The sequence below is a fragment of the Bubalus kerabau genome, chromosome 9, assembly GCF_029407905.1.
Source record: "Bubalus kerabau isolate K-KA32 ecotype Philippines breed swamp buffalo chromosome 9, PCC_UOA_SB_1v2, whole genome shotgun sequence".
Classification (NCBI taxonomy): Eukaryota; Metazoa; Chordata; class Mammalia; order Artiodactyla; family Bovidae; genus Bubalus; species Bubalus kerabau.
In genome coordinates, this window is record NC_073632.1 from 68728176 (window position 1) to 68750979 (window position 22804).

Sequence of the window (22804 nt, forward strand, 5' to 3'; positions counted from 1 at the left end):
GTACTTTGAATACATAGCATTTGTTTTGATCTCCTTTGTTGACTTTCTAAATTGATACTTGTATCCAGCTCATTTCATGTACAACAAAGTTAAAAAAAATTAGGCTTTTTTTGTTTAGACTTCTCACTGTATATAGTCTAGGTTCTTAGTCTGTGATATAGGCTTTCTAAAACATGATTTTGCATTCAACCATGGTAGCATACTGTCCTTATGGATAAACTAATGTATTAAAAATAAATTTTCTCCCTTAAACTTCATCTGACTTCTCAGTTAAAAAATGAACACATTTTGGGACATCGCTGGCAGTCCCATGGTTAAGATGCCACACTTCCACTGCAGGGGGCGAGGGTTCTTTCCCTGGTCATGGAACTAAGATCCCACATGCTGCTCAGCATGACCAAAAAATAGAAGGGGAAAAAAAAAGTGCACACACTTAAGATAAAGAATTTGGATACAACTGATTCTCAAAAGGATATGGACAGCAAGGCTACTTCTGCTGAAACAAAAAATATTCATCAGTAAGTACTAAATTAGTACAGCTTTTACATGTGTTTTGTTTACATGAAATTATAAACAGTATGTTCTTTATAATGTAATAGTATGTTCTTCAAGATGTAAGAGTTTTATTATGTTGAACTAGAAGTATGACAAAATAGTTTCTGTAAAAGTTTAGTAATGTAACTGTATATTATACAGATTTACTTCTAGTCATACAAAAAAAGAAAATGGAAGCATAGAAAATCAAATTAATATTAGGAAATAGTCTAGTTAACAGACTTATTTTGAGCTTCTATTTGTTATAATGAATGATGAATTTCATTGTCTGGATTTTCCATGAATTGTCTTTTATCTTTCAAATTGTACCGCTATTTAGATGAGTAGAGTTGTTGGGTTTTTCCCCTGGAAATATCTGTAAATAGTATTCAATTTTTTTAATTTTTTATTGGCCACACCAAAAGAATATGGGATCTTAGTTCCCCGGCCAGAGATCAAACCCACGCCTATGGCAGTGAAAGCACTGTCTTAACCATTGGATTGCCAGAGAATTCCCAATTTGAGCTTTATAATGGACTTTTTACACAGACTTAATATAGGCTTGTTGTGTGTGAACTTAAGGACAGTGTAGTTAAGCAATTTGTATGCTGTCTTATAGATCTAAAACTTTTCTTTTAAAGAGGTAGTATATTGGGAAAAAATGAAATCTAAACCCTGATTTTTTTTTTTTAATTTCAGATAGTTAAAATTGAGGAATAATTGACATGGATTTTTTTTTTTTTTTTAAACCAATGTAACTTATGTATTTGTTTGAACTATAATTATTGCCCAAATTGTCTAATTTACATGTAGGTATGTGATATGGAGTTGTCCAGTGTTCTTTTAAATTTAATCACTTAGTATTTGAGTATCTTAGATAGATCAACTTTTGAGTATCTGATTTATATCCATCAAAAAATTACTTCCTACCAGATCACAAGATTTCTGTTGTGAGGGATGTGGCTTTGCCATGAAGGATATCCTGTTGCCTTTAAAATCTGGAAGCGATTCAAGCCAGGCTGACCAAGAAGCCAAGGAACTGGCTAGACAAATCAGTTTTAAGGTATTCTAAATTTGTAAATAAATTCTAACTATGAAACCCTTTTGTTGCCTAGCCAAATTTTGGATAAAGCAGTATAGTTCCATTGTACTGAGATCTTTACAAATTATTTTCCTTATTGCAAAACTAATATATTTTCAGAAGCAGTATTATAGCATAGTAATAGTTAAAAGCTTGGACTCTGGTATACTCTACCAGGGGTCAAATCTCAGCTTTGCTGCTTATTAGTAGTAGGACATGAGACATATTGCTCATATTGTACCTTTTTCTCATCTGTAAATAAATAATGGTACTTGTTTGATTTTTATAAGGATTGAGTTAATTCTCACTTTAGAACTGTCTGGTGCATAATAAATTTTAACTATTATTATAGAAACTATAGATAAGCAATAAGGGGAAAATAACAATCATGCATAATCCCATCCCCACGCAATAGCTGCTATTAATATTCTGACGTATCTCTCATATCCTTTTGCTCTGCGTATGTTTTGCGCAAACATTTAATTACTTCTGGAATTTAATTAGCTCCATCAAAAAAGTCAGCTTGCATTAAGCAGCGCTGCCTCCTCCCTTGTCTCACCTTTCTACATCCTGTATATCCTTCCATGTCCAGGTCTTGGGAGAAGCTTTTCCTTCTGTTTTATTGTGGTGCCTGAAAGAGGAGGTGCTTAATAAATGTTGGTTATTTTCTTCCTTCTGAGGATTCCCATTGTACTTAACATTATTTCTCTGAAAATCTTAGGGCCAAATGTTTCTTGTACATCAGAATTTCAAATTTTAGAAAATATTAAACTTGCACTAACATGCACAGTGGGATCTGGGGTAGCTCATGATAATCAAATCTATTAATATCTCATCAGCAAACCTGGGAATGTTTACACTAATGTGAAAATACATACACTGTTAACAACCTCACATGTCAGATTATGTCTAAAAATTACAAAAAACTTTAGTTTTTAGAGCTTTTTGAAGTGGACCGTGAACCATGAGTATTAGTTTTGTCCCTCACCAAGTAACAGCTCCTTGAGAACAGGTGTTGTCTATTCCTCCTCCTAAATTACCAGCACAGTGTTGGACACCATGCGTGTTCAGAGGTTACCTGATAAATAGTTGATATTAAAGTAGTAATTAAAATAAATAATTAAAAATAAATCCAAGAGAGAATTTAGTAGGTTGTGGGTTATTCTGTACATCTCCTCTTGTGACACCGCTCTTGAGTGTATCTTTTTTTTTTATAGGCAGAAGTTAATTCATCTGGAAAGACTATTGCTGAGTCGGACTTAAACCACTCTTTTTCACTAAATGATTTACAGGATGATATACCTGCAACATTCCAGGGTGCTACAGCAAGTACATCGGTATGGCTCTTATCTTTTACATCTATATCTGTACCATCATAATTATTTGCAGTAGGAAGAGAAGATCTCTAGATGAACTATCTGAATATTTTGGTCCTCCTAACAGATTCAAGACAAGCTGTCCCTCTAATGAATTATAGTATCTTAAACAAGTTATTCATGTTTTCTGACTCTTCTTTTTTGTTAAATGGAGCTGGACTAAAACAATTTTAGGTTTGTAAATAGGACCTTTCTTCTATTGATATGACTTTTCTGAAAAGTTAGTTTCACTATAGTGCTAGACTCTGAATAAAATTAAATATACATACATTGGCCACTTTCTCAATAGGTGCTCTGTCTTTGGCAGGTTTCTTAAGCTGTATTAGGGCACTGACGCAAAGGCCTGGAGTCAGAGATTTGCCTTCGACTGTCTCTGTCCAGTAGAATAGCCACTAGCCACATGTGGCTCTCTGAATTTATATTTACCTTATTAAAACTCAGAGGGTAAAGAATCTGCCTGCAGTGTAGGAGACACAAGAGACTCTGGTTTGATCCCTGGGTTGAGAAGATCCCCTGGAGGAGGAAATGGCAACCCACTCCAGTATTCTTGCCTGGAGAAATCCATGGACAGAGGAGCCTGGTGGGCTACAGTCCAAAGAGTTGCAAAGAGCCAGACACAACTGAGCAACTAAGCATTCATGCGCACGCTTTCTTGGGATCACTTCCCAAATAAACTTCTTGCTCTTATTCAGAATTAAGCTACATTAAAAATTCAGTTCCTTAGTCACACTGGCCACAATTCAAGCATTCAAAAGCCCCAAGTGGCCAGTGGCTACCGTTTTGGACAGCATAGATATAGAACATTATTGTCATCTCAAAAAATGTTCTGTTAGACAGTGCTGCCTTGCACATAGTAAGTGTCTAATAAATAATCACTGAAGGAAAGATTCCATGGGTGCTGTGCATCTTATTAGTTGTGCCCTGACCTATTGTCTAAATATTAGTGGGTCTTGGTCATTGGAGAGACCAATTAAGAAAATGTGACTGGATTGTTGCTAAGTAATTGGGATTATAGGGGAAAAACATTGACTTTCTTTTCTATATATGAGATGAACTGTCTTTTTGGTAACAGGTTGTTTGGTTGAGTAGACACATCTTTCCCCCCTTCCTTAGTTTAGAGAGGATGTTAAAGGGTCAGAGAAATTGAAATAGAAGCTGGGCAAATACAGATTTGCCCAGGCAAATATAAAGTGGGACTGAGTGGTCCTTTCCCATTCAAGAGACTGAGATGGGTAGAAAAAAGTAGGTTGGAGAAAGCAGGAGAGAGGGTGCTGTAAAGTAAATTCTTGGAGGGGACTGGAAAAGGAGGTATAAGAAAAAAGTGTGTGCTAAGAGATTAATTGTTTTTATGTGTTGCCCATGTAATTATATGTTATAGAGGGATATAGTGAATTAATTTTAGTCAATATATATATTTTAGCTTGAAATATTTTAAAAAATATTCAGATTACTTTTCACCTTTAGAATTCTAATTGTTTTCTGTGTCATAAATAGTTTTTTTAAAGAGTAGAACCATCCTACTGCAGAGAAGAGAGTAGTCACCTATAAAGACAGTCTGCTAATACTTTGTGATGTATTTAAATATGTCTTTAGTCTGTTTTAAATCTGTGTCAAGTCCCCTGTTGCATATTCCAGTTATCCTTATTCCAGTTGTAATTTATTTTACAATTATTTACTGTCTATTTCACTCCCCAGAATGTACGTTCCTTGAGGATCAGGCCTCTCCACTGCACTGTATCCCTAGTGCCTGGCATAGTGCCTTGTATATAGTAGGTCGTATTTGTTGATTGAATAAATGAATCTGAGGATTGACACTTTAAAAATATACTAGGAATACAGGTAAAGAAATGACAAAGTTTAGTAAATTAGATCGCACAAACAATACTTTTGTTATTACAGTAGTCTTTTCTATTTTGATTTCTTCCTTATTTTTTCTTCTGGTTTTATTGCAATGTAACTGACATACAGCACTGTATAAATTTACAGGTGTATAGCATAATGATCTGACTTGCATATATCATGAAATGATTACCACAATTTAGCAAATGTCTAGTAGCTCATAGATACAAAATGAATGGAAAAAAAAATTTTTTTCTGTTGTGATGAAAACTCTTAGGATTTACTCTCAACAACTTTCATATGTAACAGCAATGTTAATTGCATTAATCATATTATACATTGCATCCTTAGGACTTATTTATCATATAACTGGAAGTTTGTACCTTTTGACTACCTTCATCTGTTTCTCCTACCCCTCTGTTAACCACAAATTTGAACTCTTTTTCTCTGAGTTTGTTTTTGAAGTTTAATCTACCCATAATACTATGTTAGTTCTGTGCACAACGTAATGATTTGGTATTTCTATATATTATGAAGTGATCACCACCCATTTTGATTTTAAAGTACCTAACAGAACTCTTCTTCACAGGTATAGATAGGTAACTGATACCAATTCTGGTTAAAACAATAAATTGCATTTAGTTACAAGTTTATCTCTTAATTATATTTACATACAGATTATCTCAGAGTGTGATTATATAATTTGATCACTAGGGAGGTAATTGAAACCTGGTTTTGGCTGGGGGTAGCTGCTTTACATCGGAGAAAGCGATGGCACCCCACTCCAGTACTCTTGCCTGGAAAATCCCATGGATAGAGGAGCCTGGTAGGCTGCAGTCCATGGGGTCGTGAAGAGTCGGACACGACTGAGCGACTTCACTTTCACTTTTCACTTTCATGCATTGGAGAAGGAAATGGCAACCCACTCCAGTGTTCTTGCCTGGAGAATCCCAGGGACAGGGGAGCCTGGTGGGCTGCCGTCTATGGGGTCGGGTCGCACAGAGTCAGACACAACTGAAGCGACTTAACAGCAGCAGCTTTACATGCCAGTGTAATATAAATTCACTGAGATGTTATACATCAAATCCCAGATAAGCTACGTTTTTTTATCTTTGAGGGGGCGAGAGATTGCCTACAGTCTAAATACAGCAGATAACATCAGGCCATCTGTTGCTTTTTGATGCAGATTTTTTAGCTCTGTAGAAATGGGAACAATACTGATGGTCGACTTATGTTCTTCACGTCTATCAGGTTTTTTTCTTCACGAGATTGAGGTTCTGAATAAGCCATTCCACTTTGTATTAAGAAGCAAACACAAAACTCCCTTATAGATGCTAAACTATAGAAAATGTTATATGTATTACAAGAAACTTATGTGTGATTGTGACATATATATTTAAATGTAATTTAATTGGATACAAACGTCACATATTTTTATGTTCCCAGAAATGATCACTTCATCTTAATGAAGGAAATAGAAACGATTATCACTTAAGTATACATTCTGTGATATGTGTTTGAACAAGTTTAGGCAAACAGCAATGATTTAAATGTTGTGCCACCAAACCTATGGTGTTTTGAAAATGGCCAAGTCCAACTTAATTCTGCATCTGCGGTTCAGTAAAAACCAGCAAAACTGAGTCCAGCTGAAGTTAGTCATTCAGCTCTAATCTAGAGTCCTCTGGGTCTACAACATTGAAGTCATACAGTTTTACCAGGATGTGATTGTTTAAAATAGGGAGAATTTCATAATATCACAGCACTAAGTTTTAGTCAGTAATGTATCATCCAGAAGGAATCTGATATTTAGGAACCTGTTTAAAGCAGTGTATCTAGAGGAGGAAATAAATATTTCCATGAAGTACACATACTAAAATATCATGTAAAGTCATTGTTTGAGGGATTTGTTCTAAATATATTAATCATACTAATAAAATTGTGAGAATTAGTCCTAAACAAAGTCATGACTTTTCTTTTGTTAACCTCAATCTGGAGTCTTCAAAGGGATATATCGATAGTAATATTAGTAATGCCTAACATTTAATACGGAGAAGGCAATGGCACCCCACTCCAGTACTCTTGCCTGGAAAATCCCATGGATGGAGGGCCTGGTGGGCTATAGTCCATGGGATCCCTAAGAGTCGGGCAAGACTGAGTGACTTCACTTTCACTTTTCACTTTCATGCATTGGAGAAGGAAATATAAACCCACTCCAGTGTTCTTGTCTGGAGAATCCCAGGGACGGGGGAGCCTCGTGGGCTGCCGTCTATGGGGTCGCACAGAGTCAGACATGACTGAAGTGACTTAGCAGCAGCAGCAGCAACACTTAATAAGCAATTGTGTATCCTGCGCACTTTATATTGTTATCCTGTTGAATCTTTACAACTACTCAACTGGATATTACCCTTGTACAAGAGAGGGAGCTGAAAAAAAAAAAAAAAGAGAGGGAGCTGAGTCTTCGGTTAAATAACTTGCTTAGGGTCACACATCCATGCAATGCTGAAGCCAGCCTAGTGATGATAAGACTACCTGTTTTAGTCCTGGTCAGGCTTGTGTTCACCACTCAAACTACTGGAAAAAAACAAAACCTGTAAATAAAAGCTTTAAGATGAGTCAATCTCTAATGCTAGTTTCTGGATTGATTCTACCAACTTCCTTTTTATTTTTAAGAACCCATTTCCCTATAAGCCTTGAGTACTTTTGCTCATCAGACACTTTTGTCCTCTTGGCTGAACAGTTGGAAGAATGGGAGATTTCAAGTGCAATGGTGCTCTTGTCTTGGTACTATAACTCAGTTCAACTCCATTAGTATTAAACCGCTGCATGACACAGTGTGACAGTGTAAGACGTCATAAAATGCGGTCTTCGTGTGCCTGCTCTTCAGTGAGCACCTTTCTCCTGAGCCTGGAGTAGGGAAGTCCAAGTTCTGCCTCTGTGTTATGGGTCACTACGTTTGAGTGCTTCCAAAGGATAGTTTTAAGAAACTCAGATTATTTACATCTTTTAATGTTGGGGTGATGTCGGACTTAAAGTGTAATGTCTTCTGTAGATGACTAAGATCAGCAGTTTTTTCCCTATTGTTTATAGCTGTTATCAGGACAAAGCTTATTCTCTCACCTATTTTTTTTTAAAGTATTTGAATTATATTTTAGATTCTTTTTTCTTCTAAATAATGCAATTTTCTATAATGAAAAGTATTTAAAATCTTTTGTATTTACTCAGTCTAAAAAGTTATTCTGAATAAAACATGCATTCTTACTTATTTGAAAGAATATGTATTGGCTCTGTTATAACCAGTATAAAGTTTTCAATACAACAAAGACTTTGGTTATTAGAGGTAGAGTTATCTATATAAGCAAGATGAAATTCATATTTTGTAGAGCTTTCTTGTCTGTGTGTGTGTGTGTGTGTTAGTTGCTTAGTCATGTCCAACTTTTTGCAACCCCATAGGCTGTAGCCCACCAGGCCCCTCCATCCATGGGATTTTCTAGGCAAGAACACTGGAGTGGGTTGCCATTTCCTTCTCCAAAAGGAACTATAGAAAGAAAGAAAGTGAAGTCGCTCAGTCGTGTCTGACTCTTTGCAACCCCATGGACTGTAGCCTACCAGGCTCCTCCATCCATGGAATTTTCCAGGCAAGAGTACTGGAGTGGGTTGCCATTTCCTTCTCCATTCTTGTCTATAAACCACATTTATGACTTTGAATCACTTGTTACCACATGGTGTTTTTGCTTTGACCAAGCATTCATTGAAAGGATAGAAAGCAATTGACATCCAGGGCTTTTTAGGGGGTACCTCCTGTGCCAAAGTAGAGGATACACTTAAGTCTCCCATACCTACCTCCACATTTTTCTCAGCACATACCCAGGGTACTCTTGACAATAGTTCATGCTTTACACTCATAAAGGAACACACTTCAAACACACAGTAAAGAGTTCTGGACTTGTGTTCAATTCAGTTGATGGGGATTGTGAGAAAGGATAAACCTGTTTTGAAAACCACATCTAACTTTTATAACAATATTACTATGTAGAACATATGGTTTGAAATTATTTCCTCTGTTCTATGATTATTGATGTAGTAAGATAACATTGGAGGAAGAACACTATTGAGGGTTGTCCTTTTTTGCCATTTAGAATATGGTAAATCTTTATGTAGAAAGTGGGAATCAGGTTGCTTCTCCTCCTTGACTCCTGAAAGAAGGGAAGTAGTCAGATGCTAGCAGATACTGTTGGAGTTGCAGCCGGAGGAGAGTACAAAGCCATCTGTGGAGAATGTGGATAATCTCTGTCCTTGTCTTATTTGTTGCTGGTAAATTCCTCCTCCACCTGCGAGCACTCAGAGTAAGTTGTGTTGCTGGCTTATTCAGAAGGGGGAGTTACTCATCTCAGCATTCAGAGAATTATGGTAGTTTTGCCTTACTGCTCTGTGATGTCGTGTACTGTTGAATAGCCAGTATGTATACAAGTTTTCTTTGCCAGTTTCAAACTGAATTTCTTAAAATTTCGTAGTATGGAACCCAGAACCCCTCAGCAGCATCCCTTCAACAGCCTGCCCCACCCGTAGCTAAGAGTACCTCCATGAGCCCTCGACAGCGCCGGGCCCAGCAGCAGAGTCAGAGAAGGTCGTCTGCTTCACCGGATGTCACCCAGGGCCAGCAGCCAAGAGACAACCACACCGATCATGGCGGATCTGCTGTCTTGATTGTCATCTTGACTTTGGCATTGGCAGCTCTTATATTCCGACGAATATATCTGGCCAATGAGTACATATTTGACTTTGAGTTATAATATTGTTTTGTGTCTTAAGAGCTGTGACCCAGCTGCTTCATTAAACATTCTGCATTGGGTATAATCTAAGAATTGTTTACAAAATAATTATTTTATATTTACCCTTCATTCCTTTTTGGATCCTTATAAATTCAGTATAAATATTTCTAGACATTCAGTGTCCTGCTTAGTTTAAGGGACTGGAAGTCAAAGTCCCTTGTCTCTCTATCCAATCTGCTCTACAGGGAAATAACTTATTTGTTGTTTTTCACGCCTCAAGCTTTTCTTTATGTAAATTTGTGATACTTTCTGTATAGCCCTTTGAGATTTTTGGATAAAAGATGGGATTTTAAGTTCCAGTGAGTATTACTAGTTACTCAATACCATTTATTGAGTACTCTGTTTCTACTTATGTAGAATGATACAGGGATAAGAGTTGAAAAGGGAAAATAAAACCCCTCAAATAGCTTGCTTAAAACGTATTCATGTGAGAGATACTGGGATTGCCCATTCTATGACTGACTTTATGTCCTAAACATTCTTTGGTGAAAGTAGCTATTTTGGTCAAACATTTCTGAGGAAATGAGATTACATCTTTATTACTGGTTATTATTTGAAGAGGAAATAATGCTCTGTAACCACTTTGATATGCTGTTATCCCCTTCTCTCAAGTTCACACACAAGATTTTTTTAAAAAAGAAGGAAAACAATCCTCCATAGATCTTTGATTTAAGGAAGGAAGGGTCCAAGCCAGGAAGTTGCTTGATTTTCTTCCAAAAGTTAAATGGGAGGGTCTTAAGATTTGAATGTTTGCTCTACTTGGACTTGTATGTCTTTTGAGTTGTATTGTATGCCTAGCTTTATAATCACTATAAATTTAATTATTTTAGGAATATGCATAATATTGAACTATTTCATGTACCATTTTAATAGAAAAGCTCAGGGCCCATGTAACAGTGATAGAAATTAGAAAAACCTCTACTTACAATTGCCCACCTAAGCAAAGCCCAAGAGATCATTTTCAGTGCAAAAATCAATATATAACTTAGTGCTAGCTAGCTCCACAGACTCTGGTAGATAATTGAAACTATCATCGTAAATAATGCCTGGTGAGAACATAATCACAGGAAAACATTGCCTTCAGCATGTTCAGTAGCAGCATTGAGGGCACTCTTGAGAGTATTGCTAATGAAGATTTAATTTTTAAATACAGGCAGTCCCCAACTTTCAAATAGGTTATGCTCTAAAAATGCATTTGTAAGTTATTGTTTTTTTTTTTTTTTTTACAACTCAGTGCTGTAAATTGTGTTTAGGTTTTAGGCAAGACGACAAAAGTTAGTCCATAATGTATATTGAGTACTTTGGAGAGTGATATTTATAAAGTCCTTATGTGGTTTATTATGGGCAATATAGAAACAATTTATAAAATGATTTTAAAGGCCAATTTAATTTTTACTCCTGCTCTCATAAGGCTTTGGTTCTATGAACTGTTAGACAATTTGTTTTCATTTGATAGCCCAGTTTATGTTTGTATCTAAAATAAGAACATATTGTATACTATGATATAATGCACAGTTTTCTTAAATTTTAATAAATTAGCATTTTTAAGGTCTTTACGGATTGTTACTGTTCTGTCTACAGCTGAAGTTGGTTAAGTCTAAAAGCCTAAGGACTTTATGAAGACCTCCTATGTCAGAAAAATTATAGGTTAGTATCTTACAACTTTATTGTCCTGAGAAAATACGTTCTGAAGTCTTGATTTGGAGTGTAAGATATTAGGGATGTTGGTTCAGTGTTCTCCTAGCAGGAGGTCACTGACTCACCTGGGAGCACCAGGTCACGCTATCACCCCCATGTCTCAGCCTGTGCTGAGATAAATCACGTGCTAGGAACAATCTCCCCTGCTTTCCCTCTAAGCCAGCCTCAATCTGTGTGATATTGTTGCATGTTTCCATGGGGTGCATGTATACTTAAAACTGATGAAGAAGAAGGCACATCATACAGTTCCTCCTCTGCCTGAGTTGGCCTCTCATCCCTCACTCATCAACTGCCAGGCCAGCTTCTCCTTTTTTTTTTTTTTTTTTTCTTTTTTAGCACCTGATACACATATCTGAAAGTGGCATATCTTTTGCTTCTTCCCTTTCAGCTCACATTGCTACTTAAAAATTCTTAAGTTGTCAATCTGACCCCCATCGTGGAGTTAATGAACAAAATTGGTCTTTGGAGCCATTCTTAACACTCCAATAAAGGGCCTCTTCAGAAAACCATTATTTTTAAAGCCCCGCTGTAATCCCTTATTTATAGCATAAGGCCAGGAAAAAAACGTGTGATCTGGTAGATAAATGCTTAGGACTCTTTTCCCAAATTCTAAGGTTTAGGTAACTCATGACTTTTTTTTTTGACCAACACAGCACATACAAGGGTAGTTAAAATAGCTTGCATGCTTGAAAAAAACATGTCTGTTTTGCCTGTAACTGTTTAAACCAATGAAACCTTTTAAATTTTATGTATTGTGGGCTTTTATGTAGCACTTTATATTTTCATGCTGCTTATAGTTTAATTCTACTGAAATAAATGAATTTCATCAAAATTCTCAACTACTTTTTAAAAAACAAAATCCTTTCAAATTGTGTATTATTTTGACTATGAAAACACAAAGTTTCTTCCTATTTCAGGAGAATAAGAAATCTTTTTGTTATTTTCCAGCTATGAATAAACTTCCTGGTACCTTGAGTCCTCCCATTTTTATAGAGCAGAATCAAGAAACAAGCAAACCTCACACAATTGGGCTTAGTTGTGCAGAAATATAGGCTGAAGTATTCAGTACTACTGAAGCACTATATTGTTTTATTACTTACAAAGAAGTATATGAAAGGGGAACGTGTTTAGTGAACCTAACTTTAAACAAATAATGTGTACATAAATGTGTACTTTGGGAATCTTCTGGCGGTCCAGTGGTTAGGACTGTGTGCTTTCACTGCTGAGGGCCCAGGTTCAGTCCTTGGTCAAGGAACTCAGATCCCAGAAGCTATGCGGCTCACTGAAAAAAAGAAGTGTATTCTTACAGCCTTTGTGGGAGGCTCTAATTGCTCCAGAGCTGTTTGAAACGCCTCTTTAAATGCCTCAGAACTAGTTTGAGCTGCTGAATAAAACCAGTGACTATTTATACCTGATTTTGAATTCTTTGTGTCATTTGGTGTTCTGTCCACTCTACCTCCTTAAATGTTCTCTTGCCTTTTTCCACTTTTTGTGCTCACCGCCACTACCCTAATGAGCCATATCATCTCTAAACTAGCACAGTAATCTCTTAAGTTTCTGTTCTTTTTGATTAATTTTTATTGTAATATAGTTGATTTACAATGTGTACCACTTTCTACTGTACAGCAAAGTGAATCAGTTGTACATAGACATATATCCACTCTTTTAGATTCGTTTCCCATGTAAGTTATTACAGAGTATTGTGTAGAGTTCCCTGTGCAATACACTAGGTTCTTGATATCTATTTTATATATATTAATAGTAGTACAAGTCTCCATTCTTGTTGCACACTGCAGCTGGAAACTTCTCTAATGCTCTACTTGGACTTGTATGTCTTTTGAGTTGTATTAATGTGCCTAGCTTTATAATCACTATAAATTTGATTATTTCAGGAATATGCATAATACTGGAATATTTCTTGTACCATTTTAATAGAAAAGCTCAGGGCCCATGTAACATTGTTCTTAAAATAGGCCTGAACCCTTAGTGTAGGACACAAGACTGTGTGACCAGAGTCCCAGCTAACTCTGGCCTAATTTGGCAGCATATAACTTACTGGGGACTTTCCACACCCCTCATCTTGAGCCACTGGGGACAATCTTTGGTCCTGAGAAATAAAAAAATGTTAAAGTTATACATCCACTGCCTCACACATGCAAAATTAATTCAGAATGAATCTTAAGACCTTAAAGTAAGAGCAAAAACTTAGAAGAAAATGTAAATCTTCGTGATCATGGTTTTTGTTTTTTTTTTTCAAAATGCAAGTTTATTAAATAAAGCTGAGAAGAGCAGTAAACAGAAAAATGCACCCACCTAAATTTAAAAGTTCACGTGTCTACAAAGTTCGGTAACTGTTAGGTTTCACATGCAGAAGTTAGTGCACATTAACTTCCTAATGCACAGAAGTTAATGTTCTTTCTTTTGTGTTTGAAAGAACATTAATAAAGTGAAAACACAAAATGGGAGAAAATAAATGTAGATCATATGTCTGATAAGAGACTTGTATCAAGAATATCTAAAGAACTCATAACTCAAAAATAAGCACCTGGTTAAAAAGTGGCACAGGGTTTGAATAGCCGTTTGCACAAAGAAGATACTTGAATCATTAATTAGACATTAGGGACATGCACGTCAAAACTACAGTGAGACACCACTTCACACTCACTATGATGGCTAGAGGGTGCACTGCTGGTGGGAATGGAAAATGGTGCAGCCACTTTGAAAAACCACTGACCAGTTCCTCAAAATTTAAACATGGAGTTATATGACCCAGCGATACACCCAGGTATATGTCCAAGACAAAATACGTACACCCAACTTGTACATGAATGTTCATAGCTTTTGAATGTTCAAAAAATGTTTTTTAATTTTTTTTTTTTCGGTGGACCATTTTTAAAGTCTTTAGTGAATTGGTTACAATATTGCTCCTGCTTTATGTTTTGGTTTTTTGGTGAAGAGGCATGTGGGATCCTAACTCCTTGAGGGATCAAATGCTCATCCCCTGCATTGAAAGGTGAAGTCTTAACCACTCAACTGACAGGGAAATCCTCATAGTGTTATCATTAATAGCCCCAAACTGGAAAGTCAAATGTCCATCAACTGACGAATGAATAAGCAAGACATGTTGTAGCTATACAATGGACTGTTATTTGGCAATAAAAGGGAATGGAGTTATACTATCGATACCTGCTTTAATATGGCTGAATGATGAAAACATCTGAGTGAAGCCAGATGCAAAAGACTACATATTGCATGATTCCATTTGTATGAAATACCCCCAAACAGGCAAATCCATGGATACAAAAAGTAGATTGGTGATTGCCAGGGGCCGGAGGGAATGGAGAATGAAGAGAGACTGCTACTGCGTATGAAGTTTCTTTTGGGAGAGGAGATGAAACTGTTCTAAAGTTAGATGCTGGTGACAGTTGCACAGAACTACAAGCCCATTTTAAAGGCAAATTCATGGTATGTGAATGATGTTCCAAAAAATTATAAAAAATGTTACACATCTCCACCTGATTTTTATTATTGTAATCACAGGAATTGAACTACTAAAAGTAAAATTTAAAGAAAAAAAATTGGTAAGACATAAGTTGCATCTGAAATGCAACAAAACAAGTACTTCAAGACCAATAACATCCATGCACGATTCTAGGCTCCCAGCCAGTCAGCCCCTAATTGGCCTGTTCCAAATGACAGAAATGAAAAGAGATCTTTGGAACAAAATTTATGGAAAAGAACTTTTCCTAGGTCACATCTCTTCCTCACTAAATCTTTAGCAGGAATGGGACTTTTAAACAGATTCATCACTTTGCTGACAAAGGGCCATATAGTCAAAGCTATGGTTTTCCCAGTAGTCAATGTATGGATGTGAGAGTTGGACCATAAAGAAGGCTGAGTGCCAAAGAATTGATGCTTTTGAACTGTGGTGTTGGAGAAGACTCTTGAGAGTCCCTCCAACTGTAAGGAGATCAAACCAGTCAATCTAAAGGAAATCAACCCTAAATATTCATTGGAAGGACTGGTGCTGAAGCTGAAGCTTCAGTTCTTATACTAAATTACTCCCACACCAAAGTTTTGAGTTAATTCATTGCAATTTCGCTTCTTGCCACATCTCACAGCTGAAACTACAATGCTCGGGCTGCCAGATCCAGGAGCCTATTTTGTGCTCTTACTCCTTCCCAGCACTGACTGGTAACTGGCCCACTCCTGAAATTCCTTTGGTTTTCGTAGTCAACCTCTCTGCTAGTTTTTCTATACCTGTTCTGGCTGCCCACCCAGCCTTTAAGAGTGTAGATGCTGTAGAATTCTGTGCTTGAGCTCCGACCTCTTCTGTTCCCTGACAAAACCTCACCTTTCCTGCGGTTAAAGTACCGTCACCACACTGATGGTGCCACATCTATTTCTTCAATCCAGACCCTTTTCCTGAGTGCCAGGCTCATACTCCAGCTGCCTACTGGGCATCCAGAGGTCCCATGACACCTCATATTCCACAAGTTAACATTTATCTCCCCCCTCCAAACTTGTCCACCTCTCAGGAACATCAGATAATGTCAAAGCTATGATTTTTCTAGTAGTCATGTATGGATGTGAGAGTTGGACTATAAAGAAAGCTGAGCGCCAAAGAATTGATGTTTTTGAACTGTGGTGTTGGAGAAGAGTCTTGAGAGTCCTTGAGATCCAACCAATCCATCCTAAAGGAAATCAGTCTTGAATATTCATTGGAAGGACTGATGCTGAACCTGAAACTCCAATACTTTGGCCACCTGATGTGAAGAACTGACTCACTAGAAAAAGACCCTGATGCTTGGAAAGATTGAAGACAGGAGGAGAAGGAGATGACAGAGGATGAGATGGTTGGATGGCATCACTGACTCGATGGACATGAGTTTGAGTGAGCTCCAGGAGTTGGTGATGGACAGAGAAGCCTGGCGTGCTGCAGTCCATGGGGTCGCAAAGAGTCAGACATGACTGAGCGACTGAACTGAACTCACCGGTGCTCAAATGTGTCCGAATCTGTGACCTCACTGACTATAGCCTGCCAGGCTCCTCTGTCCCTGGGATTCCCCAGGAAAGAATACTGGAGTGGGTTGCCATGCCCTCCTCCAGGGGATCTTCCTGACCCAGGGATTGAACCTGTGCCTCTTTCATCTCCTGCATTGGTAGGCAGATTCTTTACCACCTGGGATTCTAGTGCCACTTGGGAAGCCTTATGACCCACCAGACCTGCCTCCAATCTAGAGTCCTAGCTTTCATTGAATTCTTTCACCTCCTACTCTGAACAGTCACCATTGCCCTTTGGTGATAACTTGACTATCTCATTCTTCCCTGTTCTTCCCTGTTCCCCTCCCTTAGGGCAGGACCTCATCCTCTTTTATTATGACAATTTTTCTGACCTAACTGATACCAGTGAGAAGTTCCTGAAAAAATAAAGTGGATCATGTCCTACCACTTTGCTTAAAGAGATCAAAAGAACTGCTTTTGATTCTTTCCTAAGAAAACCCTAATGCTGTTTCACTTTTAGCTACTGTTCCATCTGACCTCCATCCCCACCTATAAGGATGTCTCTGCCACACTTGTCGTGTCCATTCCCAGGATGCAGCAAGCAAGCAATAAGTAGTTTTTGGTGGGTTTTTTTGCTCCATGTGGAATCTTAGTTCCCTGACCAGGGATCGAACTTGCTCCACTGCAATAGAAAGCTTGGAGTCTTAATCACCAGATCACCTGGAAAGTCCCCAGTAAGTAGTTTTTAAACATTTTTTTTGGTTGAGTAGATGAAACAACCATGTGTATCTTTTCACTTCTAATGTTCATAATTCCATATTCCAGGATAGGGATCAAGCCTCACTGATGGCGACATTATACCTTTTAGGATGAAAGATCAGCATTAGTCTAGTGTTCCTGCTAGGAAGATGAACTTACATAATCACCAGTTCACCTTCGGTTTATGCTTTCTTTCAAAATCAAAATGCATTTTATGCTTTGATAAGATTGAAAAAAAAAAAAAAAAGTATGTGTATTTGGGGAAAAAAACAAGCACCCTTGTCCACAGGCAAAGCCCAGGCTCTTAGCTCAAGGAATAAAGCAAGTCTATGGAAACAGGTCAATCTCGTGTTTGCTCAGCATTTCCTGGGCGCAGTCAGGCACTCATCTCTGTATCCACAAGTCCTTCCTGCAAATCCACTCAGAATCCAACCTGCTCCCTGGTGCATGTGACAGACTGGTTTTATGTCACCAGCGAGATGGATTAATGATTTCAGCAAAAAGCTGGCATGTTCAAGAGATTTAATTTTTTTTTTTTATGTAACAGTTTTAACCAAAGCTCTACTAGGACACCGCGGAAGCTGAGTTTCACAGGAGAACCAACTTACTAATAGCCAATCACTAAGTAGCAGGGAGGGCAAAGCCTTGCTGTTGGTGTCACGACAGCCCAAAGGGGAGGGAAGTGGGTTGGCACAAGCCTCGGTATCAATATTAGGTCGGGAAACTCAGCCAGGCCAGCCATGCCCTCCTCGCAGCGCCGGTTTGAGGCAGCAGACCAACTCAATGGTTAAGCCTGGGGGTATCTGCCCTGCTGCAGGTCCCTGGAAGGCAGCTTGCAGCATAGCAGACATTCACAGGATGCCTTATTTTTCAAGACTCATTTTGTTTTTGTTTTGCTTGATGGTTCTTGTGGAGAGCAGAAAGCCCAAGAAGAGGAGATGGACAGGGCAGCTGGAAACGTCCAAGCCAAGGTAAAGCCATGGGCAGGATGGGAGGAAGGTGACTGCAGGCGGCAGCTGCACTCGGTGGGACAGTTTCCGGGAGGGCTGGGGGTCAGATCGTCCGTCCTCCTGGAATCTCTTTTCCAGTCGGAGGGAGATGAGCCTCTCACTGGGCTCAAATACACTATTGTGTCACCAGGAGTGAGTGTCCAGGCTGGGCCTTTCATTCTGATGTTTATGTTCCTTCAAAGCATTCCGATTTAAGGCAGGTAGCTGAAGACTTAGTGGGTAAAGCATCTTTGTACTTCTCAGACTGTGCTGCTTTGATTCTCGGGATTACATCCTGTAGGGACCATAAATGGCTTGCTAAGTAATTACCTCAACAATTTTTTTGAGGGGAACAGTATATAGGAATTTAGTTTGAATTATGAAGAAAACATGTAACTGGAAGTTGTTTTCTTTAAATTATTTGGTAACAATTTTATAATGGTTTCGGGTATCATTTCACTGTTTTGAATCTTAGAAAAGGTGGTTGAAATTTGCTGCTGCTGCTGCTAAGTCGCTTCAGTCGTGTCCGACTCTGTGTGACCCCATAGACGGCAGCCCAACAGGCTCCCCCATCCCTGGGATTCTCCAGGCAAGAACACTGGAGTGGGTTGCCATTTCCTACTCCAATGCATGAAAGTGAAAAGTGAAAGTGAAGTCGCTCTGTCGTGCCCGACTCTTAGCGACCCCATGGACTGCAGCCTACCAGGCTCCTCCGTCCATGGGATTTTCCTAGCTTAACAGAAATACTTGTGTGGACAACAGAGAAGGCAATTTTGTGATATAAGGGAAACATTTCTAAGAAAAACTGGTTAGGCCCAGAATGTGCACTCATTATCACAAATCAAGTTCCTTGATATGTGTTTTGAACTGATATACCAAGCACAATACTCTAGGTCTGTTCAGCACAAAGGAAAGATCAAACAGCTAAGATGTCCACACCATGTGTGAGGTGTTACACACCTGTTTTCCACCCTACTAGGCACTGCGTGAACTAGTGATTATGAATATAAGCTAATATCTTGAGGTACATTTTCTAGGCCAGTGGTCTCCTTTTTAAAAAATGTTTTTCGTCACATCAGCTTTCAGATTTTAGTTTCCCAACCAGGGACTGAACCTGGGCCCTTGGCAGTGAGATCACAGAGTCCTAAACACTGGACTACTAGGGCATTCCCTAGTTTCCCTTTCTAATCATATACCACTATCAATGACAATTTTTTGAAACTGTACTTCCAGTGTGTGTGTGTGTGTGTGTATGCACAAACTGCATACATGTACTATTGTAATATGTATATTAAAGCTTGATAGCTTTGTTTTTAGATAAAAACTAATTGTAAATAATAGTTACAGTCTCTATTTCCTGCAATCCAGTGGACTATCTTGAGCCCTCCACGTGTGCCCCTACTTTAGAGACTGCTGCTCTGGGAGACGTGAAGACTCTGTGGAGTCTAATACCACTCAGTCAGAAAGCAACCAGATACAATTGACCAGGATGATGGAAAAGAAGCAGCACTCTTGAGGGCTCATTCTGGTAACACATAACCTCAGGATCCAAGGCTGTTGAACTGGCAGGAACCTCAGAGGTCACTGGATCCAGCAATTCCCCTGAGTTCTAATTCTGTAAATGTGAATAGGTGTTGTATGAAAAAGAGGCTCCAGGGTCAAAGAAGCTTGGGAAATCCTGGTTTAGACCATTTTAAACAGGTACTTTTACTATGTAAATAGACACTGTGTATTTGAAGAGGGGGATAAATTACACAGAGGTTATCCAAAAAAAAACACACCACTTTTTTTTGGACTATCTTGTGGGTTTCATATTCCACAGAGAACACATGGGGAAACACTGCCTCATTTTACAGAGGCCAAGACCTCAGCCTGAGTAACTCCTGCAGTTGCTAGTGGCTTGTCGGGACCAGGTCCTAGGACCCTGACTTATTCAGGCTGGAAGCAAAGCTTCGTCTGAACCTGTCTATTCTCTCCAGTGGCGCTGGGTTCAGCACGAGCCCCTCTGGGACCCTCAAGGATTCCACTCTGCAACCTGGGCAATTACAGCATCTCTGTCCCTCCTCAGAAGACCCACAGTCTCATTCCCAGACACCTGCTTGAGCTTGTGGACAGACTGAATTTATTAAAAAAAATTTTTTTTAACTGTAGTGTAGTTGATTTTCAGTATTATATTAGTTTCAGGTATAGAGCATAGTGATTCAAAAATTTTGTAGATTATACTCCATTTATAGTTATTATAAAATATTGGCTATATTCTCTGTGCTGTACAATATACCCTTGTAGCTTATTTACTTTATACATAGTAGTTTGTACCTCTTATGCCCCTACCCGTCTCTCACTCCTTCCCCTTCCCTCTCCCCACTCCTAATCACTAGTTTATTCTCTATATCTGTGAGTCTATTTTTTTTTGTTATATTCACTAGTTTGTTTTATTTTTTAGATTTTTCATATAAGTAATATCATACAGTATTTGTCTTTCTCTTATTAATATTTCACTTAGCATAATATCCTCCTTTATTCCAACTTCTCCCTGCCCTTTTGCCATGCATGTTGTTGCAAATGGCAAAATTTCATTCTTCTTTTTATGACTGAGTACTGTTCCATTGTAATATATACCACATCTTCTTTATCCATTTGTTATGGACACTGAGGTTGCTTCCACATCTTGACCGTTGTAAACAATGCTGCTATGAACACTGGGGTGCATGTATCTTTTCAAATTAGTGTTTTTGGTTTCTTCCACCCAGAGTGGAACTGCTGGATCATATGGTAATTCTAGTTTTAATTTTTTGAGGAAACTCCATACTGTTTATTGATGAATTAAATCTGACTCTTAGGAATGAGAACTTCTTGAAATCTATCCTATAAGGTGGTAATGTGGGTGAAAAGATGAACATACATCATTCAAAGAATATAAAATAATTATTGAGCAGAAACCGGGAGAAACAATAGAGAAAAGTCGTATCAGGAAACATGGTTCCAGGCCTTTCTGCAATCCACCAGGGCATGTGCACACTCAGACAATCACAGAGTTACGTCTGTGTGTGAAAAATTTCAGCCAAATATTTGACGAAAAAGTACTTTCATTATTGACACAAGAGTTAAGCTATACTGATAAATAGGAATAAAATGGCCTGACCCTTTCTCCTTACAGTCTTAGAGCATTTCATCTCTGTGGAATAGCTCCTTCTCTTAGATGTCCCGTTCACACAGACACACAGACACACACACACCCCACACACTTGGTCTCACATACAGTCATACATTCACATGTAACACATATGGTCACACTCACACATACCGTCACACACACGGACCTCTTCCAACCTGTCAACCCTCCCTGTGTCACTCCAGCCAACACACCCTCACAAAACAATTATTCTGTCCAGCAGCAGCTTTTTCAAAACTGCTTCCAGTTTTCTGACCCTTTGTGTCCCTTTTTACTGACTCACTGCCAAGGGAGCCTGTTTGCTCTTGGCTCTCTGTTTTGTTCTGTTCTTCCGGCCTCTCAGCCTCCCAGCTTTATTCCAACTTCTTCCCATCCTGCTGCCTAAGGTGGCCCCCTGAGCACATGACTGCTTCCCTGCCAAGAGAGGCCCTTCTCTCTTGAGATCTGAAAATACAACAAGTCCTGGGAGTTTGGGCTCTGTCCTGATCACACTGTCTGGCCTCTCCTGGTCCCAAAGCCTGGGGTCCCCTTTCATTTTTCCTTCCCATTTGCTGCCCCCTTGCTTCCACCTGCACTTGACCACCCTTCTCTCTGTTTGCATCATGGCTCCAAGGCTGGACCCTTCTCTCTCTCTCTCTCCCCAGTGACCCTCCCCCTCCCCAGGGGTCTGTGGGGTTGGGAAGTCAGGGAAAACCAGGTTGGGGACCTGCTTCTGCCACTTGCTGGTTGTGTGGCCATGTTTCCTGATCTTTCTGAACCTCATTTCTCCTAATAGAATGAGGGGGTGACCGCAGCTTGGGGCCTGTGAAAGGAGGGGTAACTCAAGGGGGTGTGGTCGTTATGATTACAGCAAATAACCCTCAAAACGATGGCACTTGCCCTGCTTCTCAAGGTGGAGTGAACACATTTTTCTTCTCTCCCCCTTTCACTGGATTTGAGGTTCTGTGAAGATTCCCAGCCTCGCAGCTGGGGCCCAACATACTGCCCCTGGAGTCTGGAGTGGGAGGGCTCGGGCATTCGAACTAGGGTGGGCACCCATTGTGAAGGATGGATGCAGGGCATCCAGCTCACACAAACAGCCCAAGCCTTGGGGTATCAGCAGCCTGAGTTATCAAATGACTGGACCTTTAAGAAAAATTTCAGCTCCTCTGAACGGCACTGGGATGTCAATCTCCCTCTCCCCAGCATGCTGGCATATGAGGACTTCCGCTGCCCTAATCCGCCCCTCCAGAGAAACTGTGCTGACCCGGAGGGATTTGCTCCCTGCAAGGCAGGGGGGGCAGCGAGCTGGCTGCCCTCACAATTTAATGTCCGTGATGGGCTAAGCCCTCAGGCTGAGCTCTGCCTCCCACCATCCTGGGATGTCTTTGCTTAGGCTTCTGAACAGCTCCCCAGGGGCTGACGCACAGGGAACCATGCCTGGTCCCACTTAGCTTCTTGGGGAAGAGACCCAGGAGGGCGGCAGGTCCTTGAAATGACCTCTCTGTGACCACACAAGCTGCTAGGGAACTGACTGAGGTCCC

General features: G+C 39.3%; 1 protein-coding gene across 1 annotated transcript in view; it reads left to right on the top strand.

The window, feature by feature from the left end:
• The window catches only part of UBE2J1 (ubiquitin conjugating enzyme E2 J1), a 28473-nt gene extending 16141 nt beyond the window's left edge, over positions 1 to 12332 (top strand). The window contains exons 6-8 of the mRNA XM_055535504.1: positions 1468 to 1597; positions 2833 to 2952; positions 9342 to 12332. Of these exons, the coding sequence (XP_055391479.1) occupies positions 1468 to 1597; positions 2833 to 2952; positions 9342 to 9620 (529 nt within the window). The 3' untranslated portion in view covers positions 9621 to 12332. The remainder of the gene's footprint in view (positions 1 to 1467; positions 1598 to 2832; positions 2953 to 9341) is intronic.
• Positions 12333 to 22804: the final 10472 nt, after the last annotated feature.